The sequence below is a fragment of the Mobula hypostoma genome, chromosome 11, assembly GCF_963921235.1.
Source record: "Mobula hypostoma chromosome 11, sMobHyp1.1, whole genome shotgun sequence".
Classification (NCBI taxonomy): domain Eukaryota; kingdom Metazoa; phylum Chordata; class Chondrichthyes; order Myliobatiformes; family Myliobatidae; genus Mobula; species Mobula hypostoma.
In genome coordinates this window covers 34,169,815-34,182,260 of record NC_086107.1, presented here as the reverse complement: position 1 = coordinate 34,182,260, position 12,446 = coordinate 34,169,815, and the positions used below count along the sequence as shown (strand labels likewise).

General features: G+C 43.0%; 1 protein-coding gene across 3 annotated transcripts; it reads left to right on the top strand.

The window, feature by feature from the left end:
* Positions 1 to 660: 660 nt before the first annotated feature.
* ptpmt1 (protein tyrosine phosphatase mitochondrial 1) lies at positions 661 to 11,905 on the top strand. Of its 3 annotated transcripts, none has more exons than XM_063061801.1 (4): positions 661 to 824; positions 6,507 to 6,587; positions 9,028 to 9,198; positions 11,044 to 11,905. In XM_063061801.1, exons 1-4 carry the CDS (start codon positions 678 to 680, stop codon positions 11,212 to 11,214), a joined length of 570 nt encoding a protein of 189 aa, XP_062917871.1. In that variant the 5' UTR covers positions 661 to 677; the 3' UTR covers positions 11,215 to 11,905. The 3 variants fall into 3 exon arrangements, with proteins under 3 accessions (XP_062917871.1, XP_062917869.1, XP_062917870.1); XM_063061799.1 differs by having other exon boundaries at positions 9,028 to 9,219; XM_063061800.1 differs by lacking the exon at positions 661 to 824 and adding an exon at positions 843 to 1,039 and having other exon boundaries at positions 9,028 to 9,219.
* The last annotated feature ends 541 nt before the right edge of the window (positions 11,906 to 12,446 follow it).

Genomic DNA, 12,446 nt, shown 5'->3' with positions numbered 1-12,446 from the left:
TCATTTAAACTTTATTAAATTGTGGAAAAGGTCAATGGTCTGTCCAGGAATTCAACAGAGTGGAACATTAGATGCTAGAATGTTATCTATTTACCATTTTAAAAACTATGTTTCAGAGACTTTAGATGTACCCTCGAGAGGGAATTATTGAACAATGTATTTTGAGAGGTTGACTCTTTGAAGGGACTGGTAATGTATAAACAAATAAAAATTTATTTCATGTATTTAAAGCCGTTTTAGAATTTATAAAACTGAGCAAATTATTTTCTAAGTGTTATCATTTTATTATATTGTCCCTTAAATTTGTACAGCTGAAGGAAGCGTATTTCGTATTTAAGTGTGACACATAAAACACCTTTCAAAGAGATGATAATAAAGGTTTACTAAACGAAATCTCCGAAAAACTGTAGTTTGAATGAGTTTTTGCAAATTTTTGAATTTGTAAAGCAATCTTACTGTCTGGATCATGGTTGCAGGAAACAGGCTTCTTTTTTAAGAATCAAAAAAATTCAGCTCCGGCTGAAATCGATAAATTCAACAGCAAACTTGTGAATTTTTTTTCTTGTGCAGTGTTCAGCCCCCGGGACACCGGCACAGCTGGTCCGGGGGAGAGGGGGAACATTTAACGTGACGGAAAGGGGGCGTGTTGGGTATCGGACCGGATACGGCAGTTGGTGATGGCGGGCTTGTTTGCACGGATCGTTTTCTATCCGAGTTTAGGCTACAACATCTTCATGTCGAAGGTGTTCGGTCGCCACTGGTATGACCGGATTGACCAGACCGTCATTATTGGGGCTCTCCCTTTCCGCTCGCTCACCGAGGAGGTAGGAGCGGGACTGGGGGAAGGAAGGCCGGTAGCCCCGGCCGGACAGTGCGCATCTCGTCATCTTGAGGGAGAATGGAATTGGGAAGGGGAGGTAATCCGGTCACAGAGAAGAGAAAATCTGCAGATGCTGGAAATCCAAGCAACGCACACAAAATGCTCGAGGAACTCAGCAGGCCAGGGAGCATCTATGGAAAAGAAGAAGGAGAGGGGCGGGTAGGGGTTTGGATTGGGATTGGTGATTGGGATTGGTGACTGGGAGGATGGAGGGAATTGGGAATGTGAAGGTGATATGGGTTGCGGTTGTTGGGTGGTGGGGGTAAGAGGGAGAGATCGACAGCTAGCATTAGATTTGATAGAACTAAGAGATTGCTTCCAGAACCAGCATCCCAGTCCAAATGTCAGGTCTTGACTTGAGACCTGCACAAATGCTGACTGATAGGTTGAGTTCGACCACATTTTGTTTAATGCTGCAGTCTTGTGTGTTTCCTATTTGTACCCTTGCTGTATGGTCTGCTCAGCCGGGGAAAGAGACTTGGTGTTAGCTGATTGGTGGTTCAAAAGTAAAATTTATTATCAGAGTACACATATGTCACCACGTACAATCCTGAGGTTCATTTTCTGTGGGTATACTTAGCAAATCTATAGAACAGTAACAATATGGCAGTGAGGATGAGAAAAATGTTGAGGTAGACATTGCAGTGAGGAGTGAGAGGTGTGGAGATGGACATTGCGGTGAGGAGGGAGAGAAGTGTGGAGATGGACATTGCGGCGATGAGGGAGAGAAGTGTGGAGATGGACATTGTGGCGAGGAGGGAGAGAGGTGTGGAGATGGACATTGCGGTGAGGAGGGAGAGAAGTGTGGAGATGGACATTGCGGTGAGGAGGGAGAGAAGTGTGGAGATGGACATTGCGGCGAGGAGGGAGAGAGGTGTGGAGATGGACATTGCGGTGAGGAGGGAGAGAAGTGTGGAGATGGACATTGCGGTGATGGTGAGAGAGAGGTGTGGAGATGGACATTGCGGCGATGAGGGAGAGAGGTGTGGAGATGGACATTGCGGCGATGAGGGAGAGAGGTGTGGAGATGGACACTGCGGCGAGGAGGGAGAGAGGTGTGGAGATGGACATTGCGGCGAGGAGGGAGAGAGGTGTGGAGGTGGACATTGCGGCGATGAGGGAGAGAGGTGTGGTGATGGACATTGCGGCGATGAGGGAGAGAGGTGTGGAGATGGACACTGCGGTGAGGAGGGAGAGAGGTGTGGAGATGGACATTGCGGCGATGAGGGAGAGAGGTGTGGAGATGGACATTGTGGCGAGGAGGGAGAGAGGTGTGGAGATGGACATTGCGGTGAGGAGGGAGAGAGGTGTGGAGATGGATATTGCGGCGATGAGGGAGAGAGGTGTGGAGATGGACATTGTGGCGAGGAGAGAGAGAGGTGTGGAGATGGACATTGCGGTGAGGAGGGAAAGAGGTGTGGAGATGGACATTGCGGCGAGGAGGGAGAGGGGTGTGGAGGTGGACATTGCGGCGAGGAGGGAGAGAGGTGTGGAGATGGACATTGTGGTGAGGAGGGAAAGAGGTGTGGAGATGGACATTGCGGCGAGGAGGGAGAGAGGTGTGGAGATGGACATTGCGGTGAGGAGGGAGAGAGGTGTGGAGATGGACACTGCGGTGAGGAGGGAGAGAAGTGTGGTGATGGACATTGCGGTGAGGAGGGAGAGAGGTGTGGAGATGGACATTGTGGCGAGGAGGGAGAGAGGTGTGGAGATGGACATTGCGGCGAGGAGGGAGAGAGGTGTGGAGATGGACATTGCGGCGAGGAGGGAGAGAGGTGTGGAGATGGACACTGCGGTGAGGAGGGAGAGAAGTGTGGTGATGGACATTGCGGTGAGGAGGGAGAGAGGTGTGGAGATGGACATCGCGGCGAGGAAGGAGAGAGGTGTGGAGGTGGACACTGCGGTGATGGTGAGAGAAGTGTGGAGATGGACATTGCGGTGAGGAGGGAGAGAGGTGTGGAGATGGACATTGCGGTGAGGAGGGAGAGAGGTGTGGAGATGGACATTGCGGTGAGGAGGGAGAGAAGTGTGGAGATGGACATTGCGGTGATGGTGAGAGAGGTGTGGAGATGGACATTGCGGTGAGGGAGAGAGGTGTGGAGATGGACATCGCGGCGAGGAAGGAGAGAGGTGTGGAGGTGGACATAGCGGTGATGGTGAGAGAAGTGTGGAGATGGACACTGCGGTGAGGAGGGTGAGGTGTGGAGATGGACACTGCGGCGAGGAGGGAGAGAAGTGTGGAGATGGACATTGCGGTGAGGAGGGAGAGAGGTGTGGAGATGGACATTGCGGCGATGAGGGAGAGAGGTGTGGAGATGGACACTGGCAAGTAGGGAGAGAGGTGTGGAGATGGACATTACGGTGAGGAGGGAGAGAGGTGTGGAGATGGACACTGCGGCGAGGAGGGAGAGAGGTGTGGAGATGGACATTGCGGTGAGGAGGGAGAGAGGTGTGGAGATGGACATTGCGGTGAGGAGGGAGAGAGGTGTGGAGGTGGATATTGCGGCAAGGAGGGAGAGAGGTGTGGAGATGGACATTGCAGTGATGGTGAGGGAAGTGTGGAGATGGACATTGCCGTGAGGAGGGAGAGAGGTGTGGAGATGGATATTGCGGCGATGAGGGAGAGAGGTGTGGAGATGGACATTGCGGTGAGGAGGGAGAGAGGTGTGGAGATGGATATTGCGGCGATGAGGGAGAGAGGTGTGGAGATGGACATTGCGGTGAGGAGGGAGAGAGGTGTGGAGATGGACATTGCGGTGAGGAGGGAGAGAGGTGTGGAGATGGACATTGCGGTGAGGAGGGAGAGAGGTGTGGAGATGGACATTGCGGTGAGGAGGGAGAGAAGTGTGGAGATGGACATTGCGGTGATGGTGAGAGAAGTGTGGAGATGGACATTGTGGCGAGGAGAGAGAGGTGTGGAGATGGACATTGCGGTGAGGAGGGAAAGAGGTGTGGAGATGGACATTGCGGCGATGAGGGAGAGAGGTGTGGAGGTGGACATTGCGGCGAGGAGGGAGAGAGGTGTGGAGATGGACATTGCGGTGAGGAGGGAGAGAGGTGTGGAGATGGACATTGCGGTGAGGAGGGAGAGAGGTGTGGAGATGGACATTGCGGTGAGGAGGGAGAGAGGTGTGGAGATGGACATTACGGTGAGGAGGGAGAGAAGTGTGGTGATGGACATTGCGGTGAGGAGGGAGAGAGGTGTGGAGATGGACATCGCGGCGAGGAAGGAGAGAGGTGTGGAGGTGGACATTGCGGTGAGGAGGAAGAGAGGTCTGGAGGTGGACACTGCGGTGATGGTGAGAGAAGTGTGGAGATGGACATTGCGGTGATGGTGAGAGAGGTGTGGAGATGGACATTGCGGTGAGGGAGAGAGGTGTGGAGATGGACATCGCGGCGAGGAAGGAGAGAGGTGTGGAGGTGGACATAGCGGTGATGGTGAGAGAAGTGTGGTGATGGACACTGCGATGAGGGAGAGGGGTGTGGAGATGGACACTGCGATGAGGGAGAGAGGTGTGGAGATGGACATTGTGGTGAGGAGGGAGAGAGGTGTGGAGATGGACATTGTGGTGAGGAGGGAGAGAAGTGTGGAGATGGACATTGCGCTGATGGTGAGAGAAGTGTGGAGATGGACATTGCGGTGAGGAGGGAGAGAAGTGTGGAGATGGACATTGCGGTGAGGAGGGAGAGAGGTGTGGAGATGGACATTGCGGCGATGAGGGAGAGAGGTGTGGAGATGGACACTGTGGCAAGTAGGGAGAGAGGTGTGGAGATGGACATTACGGTGAGGAGGGAGAGAGGTGTGGAGATGGACACTGCGGCGAGGAGGGAGAGAGGTGTGGAGATGGACATTGCGGTGAGGAGGGAGAGAGGTGTGGAGATGGACATTGCGGTGAGGAGGGAGAGAGGTGTGGAGGTGGATATTGCGGCGAGGAGGGAGAGAGGTGTGGAGATGGACATTGCAGTGATGGTGAGGGAAGTGTGGAGATGGACATTGCCGTGAGGAGGGAGAGAGGTGTGGAGATGGACATTGTGGTGAGGAGGGAGAGAGGTGTGGAGGTGGATATTGCGGCGAGGAGGGAGAGAAGTGTGGAGATGGATATTGCGGCGAGGAGGGAGAGAAGTGTGGAGATGGACATTGCAGTGATGGTGAGGGAAGTGTGGAGATGGACATTGCGGTGAGGAGGGAGAGAGGTGTGGAGATGGACATTGCGGTGATGGTGAGAGAGAGGTGTGGAGATGGACATTGCGGTGATGGTGAGAGTTGATGGAGCGGAGGTGCTCGACAAAGCAGTCTCCCAATTTATGGCGATTCTCACCAGTGTAGTGGAGGCTGCATGGGGAGCAGCAGATACAATGGACGACCCCAGCAGATTCGCAGTCAGATGTTGCTTCACCTGGAATGACTTTTTTGGGCCTGAATGGACATGAGGGAGGAGGTGAATGGGCAGTGTGGCACTTTGCAGGTAGTGGAGGAAAGGAACTGGGCTGGTTTGTCAGACACAGGATGGTGATTCAGCAGTACGGTTTTACATCTCTTGTACCATTTAGTAAAAGCATGGTTGAAATTTTTCTGAATTATGAGGAGTTCTATGTTTCAATTAATCTTGGAATAAGGTTCTTGCCTCCATGAGAATCTCCTTTTATATTTTTGTTGTACGATTGATTCATTAATCTTGTACTGTCAATCCAGCAGACATTTGTTTCAGTTTATAATGTTGCACCTTTAATATTTCTTTATTCATTGCCTTTTTAAATCGAATTCTTCATTATAACTACACAACTTAATTTTTATGACAAATAGTACATTATACATCATCCGTAGCTTCAATGCTGTTCCCAAACATCTGTTACATTTGTAATTGTGTTCTGAGTGGTAGATTGCATAATCTGGAAGTTTGGTTGATCGCTGAGCTTGGTAAAACGTTAGCAGACGTTTTGGCTCCAATCAAGAAGCCATCGTCAGTGTGCAGTTGAGTGTCATCTCCATGGAATGCTGGCTTGTATACTTCCGGGGTCCAAATGGGAATTGATCATGGCCAGGTCACGATGTCTAATCAATATCCATTCAGACCACAGAGGAGTATATAAGCTGGCATTCTGAGGAGACAGTGCCCTCAACTGTGCACTGATGATGGCTTCTGAATTGGAGCGGAAACAGCAAAATATTTGCAGACATTTCGGCAATCAACCAAACTTCCAAGTAGCCAACCCGAGCTATCAGTATTCCGCAATATTTCAAATCGCTTACTCTCATTTGCCTTATGTGTGGCTCTTTTATTTCCATTTCCGCTTTCAACAATCTGACTCTGTGCTTAAGTTTGTGTCCCTATTATAATTAATCCATCTGAGAATTTTGCTGTGGAATAGTTTTTGTTTCCCTTGCAACCATTGTGTGCATATGGTTGAATGACAGTTAAACTTGCACTTGATAAATGATTAATGTTCTAATTTGTCTTTCACCTTCTGCAAATTTTTGATAGTTTTTTTATATGGTGAGTTAAGTGGTATCAAGAAATTTTCATGAGTTCTTAAGCTTTTACATAACCCTACCCGAGGCACAGTCACATATATAAACATCTCATTTTCTTTCTGTGAATTATTCTTAGTGTGTTTGGACTTTCAGCTAGTAACAAAAGAGAATGTGCGAGGAGTGATAACCATGAATGAAGATTATGAAACCAAGTTCTTTGTAAACACAGCTGAGGTAAGTGGAAAAAATGAATAAACAGATTTCCAGGTCATACATTTCAATTTTAGGAAAGGTTCTCCATGTGATAAGAGAGTTACAAGGGACGACAGTTATTTTCATTATTGAGTTGGACAAATGAGAAGTGCAAAATGCAGTCAAGTTTCAAGATTATGCTGCAGACTATTATAATCTCAGAATTTCTGGAAAAAGTGTAGTAATACTCATCTATCATCAGTCATTTTCACATTTTGCTTCTACTGCATACTATTCCCGTATAACACCATGAAACATTACCATTTATCAAGTGAAATAAACTGAGTTGTAAGGTAGTGACTTTGGTAGGAGCTTATTCAAATGTGGCAGTTTTATTTTTTAATGATGTGTAGCAATATATATCACTCTCAGTTATAATTTAGATTCCTTGTCTGAAAATTCTAATTCTTGTAATTCTGATAATCTTCTACAATTTTTTTCCACATGTCTGAACTTTGTGAGCCCTATGTCTTGGAAAGCTCCTTTAACATCTGTCACCCAAGCTCACTGCTGTTTTTATTGGATAATACACACACAAACTTTACTTGAGCTTGTCCAATAGGTCTGAGATTCATTCACCTTCTGTGGGCAAGCGGAGGCGGGGGAGTGTGGAGGAAGGATGAACAACATACCCGTGGTTATAGTTTAGGGAGCTGTTCAACACATTGCAGAGAAGAGAAATGTAGTTGTAATTGGTGATAGTACAGTCAGGAGAACAGACACAATTCTCTGTTACAAGGATTGACAGTCTCGATAGCTGTGTTGCCTGCTTGGTTCGTGAGTCCAGCACAACTCATCTGACCTACAGAGGAATTTGAAGTGAGGGGGAAAGAACCAGTTGTCATGATACACATCAGTACTAATGACGTAGAAGTTAAGGGAATATGAGCAGCTAATGACTAAAATAAAAGGCAGAACCAAAAAATGCAGTAACCTCTATATTGCTATTTGAGCTAAGGAGTCACAGGAGCAATACTTTTAGGGAGTTAAATGAGTGGCTCAAAGATTGGTGTGGGAGAAGAGGGTTTCAAGTCATGGCACCAGTATCGAGGAAGGAAGGAGCTGTTCCGATGGGATGGGCTTGATCTGACCCATGCTGGAAGCAGGGTCCTGATGAATCACATAACTGGGGTTATTGATAGGACTTTAAACTAAATAGCAGGTGGTTGACTTCAACAAATCATATAAAATAAAAAGGGAAGGAGAGTGCAAGAGAGCTTACTGAAGTCTCCAAAGTAAGAAAAAGACAAAATTTAGATAGGAATAAGAATTTAACTTCAGACAGTATGGAGACAAATTTGAGAGCTGTAGTGAATACAGGACTGAAGATATAATATTTGAATGCACACAGTATATAAAACAAGATAGATGGTCTTATAGAGCAGTTACAAGTAGACAGGTATGACATTGTAAGTATCACAGAGTCAATGTAGAAAGAAGATCTTGACTTGGAGCTAAACATCCAAGGATACACTTATCCTAGGCAGCATAAAACTGAAAGAGAGGGTATATATTAGTGCAAAAAATTAGGGAGCTAGAGGATTGAGAAACTTAAAAAAAAAATTTAACAGAGGCAACCTAGGGAAGAAAAGATGAAATGCTAGAAGTTTTTTTTAGACAAAAGAGTAAAAGAGAGGCGAGGGAGGAGAGAATAGAGTACGAGATGTTCTGTATTGAACTGTTGGAAGATTATGCCAGAGAAGTAGTAATGGGGGGGGGGGGAGTATTTTGCACCAGTTTTCACTGTGGTATGCCAGAAATTCAAAAAGGTGAGGGGCAGAAGTGAGCGTAGTTACTATTACAAAGAAGGTGCTTGGGAAGCTGGAAATCTGAAGGTGCATAACCAGATGAACTACACCCTAGGGCTCTGAAAGAGGTAGCTGAAGGCATTAGTAGTGATGTTTCATGAATAACTAGATTTAGGAATAGTTTCAGAGGACTGGAAAATCACAAATGTTGCTCCACTCTTTAAAACAGAAAGACAGGCTATAGAGGGAAAGCAGGAGAATGGAGTTGAAGGCAAATAATAAAACAGTCACGATCGAATGGCAGAGCAGACTCAATGAGCCAGTTTTTTTCTGGTATCATTGTTTTTTGTAAATTCATTTGATTTATTTCTATCTTGCAGTAAGCAATTCCAGACAGCAAGTTCAATTAATGAAATTATGCTATAGAAGTATATGTTCAATAATTTAGTTACCCAGTTTTATACAAAGCTTCAAGTTTATTTGAAACATAACCCATATTAATATTTGGATGTTTTTGATATGATTTGAAGGAAGTTTATAAACAAATGTTGATTCTACCTTGAGATGGTTAACAATTTACAGGAAATGGAGCAACTGTTGGAAAAATAATACATGGTTTGAGATGGCCCTTTGCTCTGTAAGCTTTCATTTTCAGAGTGGAGTTTGTATTTCAGGAATGGGAGTCACTTGGAGTCGAACAGTTAAGACTCAGCACAGTTGATATACTTGGTGTACCAAAATTGGAAGATCTGAAGAAGGGTGTTGATTTCGTTACTAAATATCGTAAAAAAGGAAGCTGTGTCTATGTGCATTGCAAGGCTGGACGCTCCCGGAGTGCCACTATGGTAGCTGCATATCTAATTCATGTATGTTTGCTCATGCTAATTCTTATAACAGTAAATTTCAATACCAGTAGCTTTATTTTGGATCTCGTACAGTAAGGCACATCCTAGGTGTATTGTTAAAGTTTGATGCTAAGCCAGATAAGTAGTAATCAGGTAGGATGAAAGTGGTGGATATTGAGAGCACTTTAATTGAGGAAAGGCATTAAAGTTCAGGAATGGCATTTCAAATCTGAAGATGTGACTGCCAATTAAGATCAAGAGGAATTTATAATGTCATCATATTTTCTTTAGTTTAGTAACTATTCAAAATTACTAAATGAATAGTTATTTGATATTTATAACTGTTCATTTGGTAATTATTCAAAATTTTCAAATGAATAATTATAAATACCAAATAATGATTCATTTGGTGAGCAGTTCAACTTTGTACATTTACTGTATAATTCTAATATTTTTTTACAATCAGTAAAGTTTAGTTATTACACAATAGTAAGTTTTGTGATACTGCAGGGTATCTAGCTGCTGAATCTTCATTCCATTTATAGAATTGAGTACAAAAATGTAAATTTTTTTCAATATTCTTCATGACATTTTTAACATGGTGGCAAAATAGGTTCTCAGAGTGCGTGCTTCCTTCACAGACAGAATAATAGGTGGCATCACTTTGATTGGGAAAGCTATTTAAATTACTTTAAAATGGTTGTAATTTAAAAAAAATACCAAATTTTATTATTTCATTTGGTACATTTTGAAACTTACTTTCTTAGCATTGGGAATGTTCAATTTCGAATTCTGATTTTGGCAAGGTAAAAACTGGAATCCATCAATCCACAGCAGAGCGTTTTTTCCTTTAGTTCTTGTGTCCTGAATTATTTACATTAAACAATAAACAATATTTAAACAGTTTTCTCTGGAATTATTTTTGTAATGAGGTTCAAACGATCATTTTTGTACATATTACAACTAATTTGGAGGTTTGATTCCAGTGGGCAAGCAGTAAATAATTGCCCCTGCATCTTCTACTTTACTCCCCTGCTGTATTTTTCATATATATTTTGTATGCACACTTATTTTGCTGTCTTCCTCATTGTTCTCTCCTCTAATTATCTTCAGCCTACTTGTATGGTATTTGGATCATTTCACTACATGCATCACCAGCTGATATTAAGTTGCTGAAATGCTTCCTCTTATTCTAATTAGTATCCAGTTCCATATCTCTGTATCTAATGCTTTGTATATTTGCAGAACAATGTTGTAAATATGATCCCTTCATTTTTCTATAGTATTTTTCTTTCTATTCAGTTTTATTCTTTAAACTACTACTACGATGTCGTCTCAGGCCTAGGGGGCCAGCGTCTGGCATGATAATGGACTTTCCACTTCTCCCTCTCTCTCATTAAACTTATTAACCTTAATTGCATTGAAATATGTCTCTCAATTGCTGGGTTTGGATAGTTTTGTTGATCCAAGGGGACATGGGGGTCAAATGTTTTATAACCCCCCTCGTGTTCTTCAATATAATTTTATCTGGTTGTTTAGATTGAATCTAAAATAGCACCCACCTTGTTCCTGCAGCTTCCTTTTCCCTCAAAACTCCACCAATTTGTAGTCAGTACTCGGGTACAATTTTAATAAAGCCACTTGCTGCCTAATATTGCTTTATATTTTAGTGCAACAAAAAGCAATTAGAATGAAGCATTGATCTAATAACAAGTGTTTGAACAAACATTTAAGTTTTCATTGATTTGTGTAGAGGAATGATATTAAATCAGTATAACATTTTGAAGGCTATGTAATACTGTTTAGAAACTATTCCTTTTATAACTGTTCCTATATTACCCTTAGCTACATCACTGGAGTCCAAAGAAGGCATGTGACTATATTGCATCCATCAGATCTCACATTGTTGTTCGCAGTGGACAGTTTAAGATTCTGAAGAACTATTATTGTGAACTTTTCTCGGAGGAGCCAGATGTCTTGTGTGAAACAAAAAGTGCTGCAGCTTTCAAGTCATAAAGGATTCCAGTCTGGACATAAATACACTACCACCTTTAAGTAATTCCTGATTAAAATTAACAAAAGGAGGTTGCAATTTAAGTTCCAACTTTGTGATCTCTAGATTTCAGCCGTGAGTTGATCATTGTTCTGGTGCATGAATAGAGTATTTTTGCTGTGGATGTACTGATAAAGCTACAGCCCATTTTGAAGTGTTTATTTTGTTGAAATATTTGTTATTTATTGAAAGATGGTGTTAAAATAGTTTTCAATCCCAGGGAAGTTATTTTTCGAAAAAAAAATTTAGATGTTAGAAACTTCTTCACTCATTGTTAATTTCTGAGTAATATGTACAAGTTTTCTGAACATGTGTAGAAACTGTTATATTGTTACGTGTTGAAATTGCTGTATCAGCTTGCGCCGGTGAAGGGATATTGCAACTTCCACGTTGTTTGTTCATAAAGACACATTTGATGGCTTCGGTCCCTAGTAAAAGCAAATATTGTTATTTATGAGATTTGTAAATGTTATCTGAGAGGGAGTAATTCCATAAAACCATGCTCTCAATAGGAGCTGCTCTGCTGGAAATTTGGGATTGGAGAATTGCTCCTGTAAACATCTTTTTAACATAAAATATTTAACATGTTAATATGTAAAATTAATATTACATTATTTATAAATAAATTTATAAATAAATAATTTTAGACGTCAATTTAGACTTGTTTGGTATAATTATATATTTTAGATGGAAGTTATGCTCCAAATTCAGGTCTCAACTGTGTGTAGTTCTGATCACTGCATAAGATGTAATAGTGCTGGGGAAGGAGCAGAGAAGATTCAGTAGGATGTTGCCTGTGCTGGAACATTTTAGTTATAAGGAGAAACTGTTTTCCCTGCAGATGGGGTTTGATTGAGATGTATAAAATCATATGGAATAGAGAGGGTGGACTTCAGGAAACTTCTCTCCTCATTACCTTATCAAAGGTAAATAAAACTAGAGGACATAGATTTGGGGTAAGGGGAAAGAGTAGATCGTTTCACCCAGAAAATACATGAATGCACTGCTGGAGAGAATGGTAGAAGCAGAGTTGCCAATTGTCCAGATGAGCACTTCAATTACCTAGGCATACAGTTGCAAGAAAAAGTTTGAACCCTTTGCAATTACCTGGTTTTTTACATTAATTACTCATAAAATGTGGTCTGATCTTCATTTAAGTCATAATAATAGACAATTTGCCTAAATTAATAACATA

Bases quoted from the DNA above. Each gene is read 5' to 3' on its own strand.
- ptpmt1 (XM_063061799.1), top strand. From the start codon at position 678: ATGGCGGGCTTGTTTGCACGGATCGTTTTCTATCCGAGTTTAGGCTAC. The intron at 825-6,506 runs GTAGGAGCGGGA...TTGGACTTTCAG, and splicing joins TCCGCTCGCTCACCGAGGAG to CTAGTAACAAAAGAGAATGT. The intron at 6,588-9,027 runs GTAAGTGGAAAA...TTTGTATTTCAG, and splicing joins TCTTTGTAAACACAGCTGAG to GAATGGGAGTCACTTGGAGT.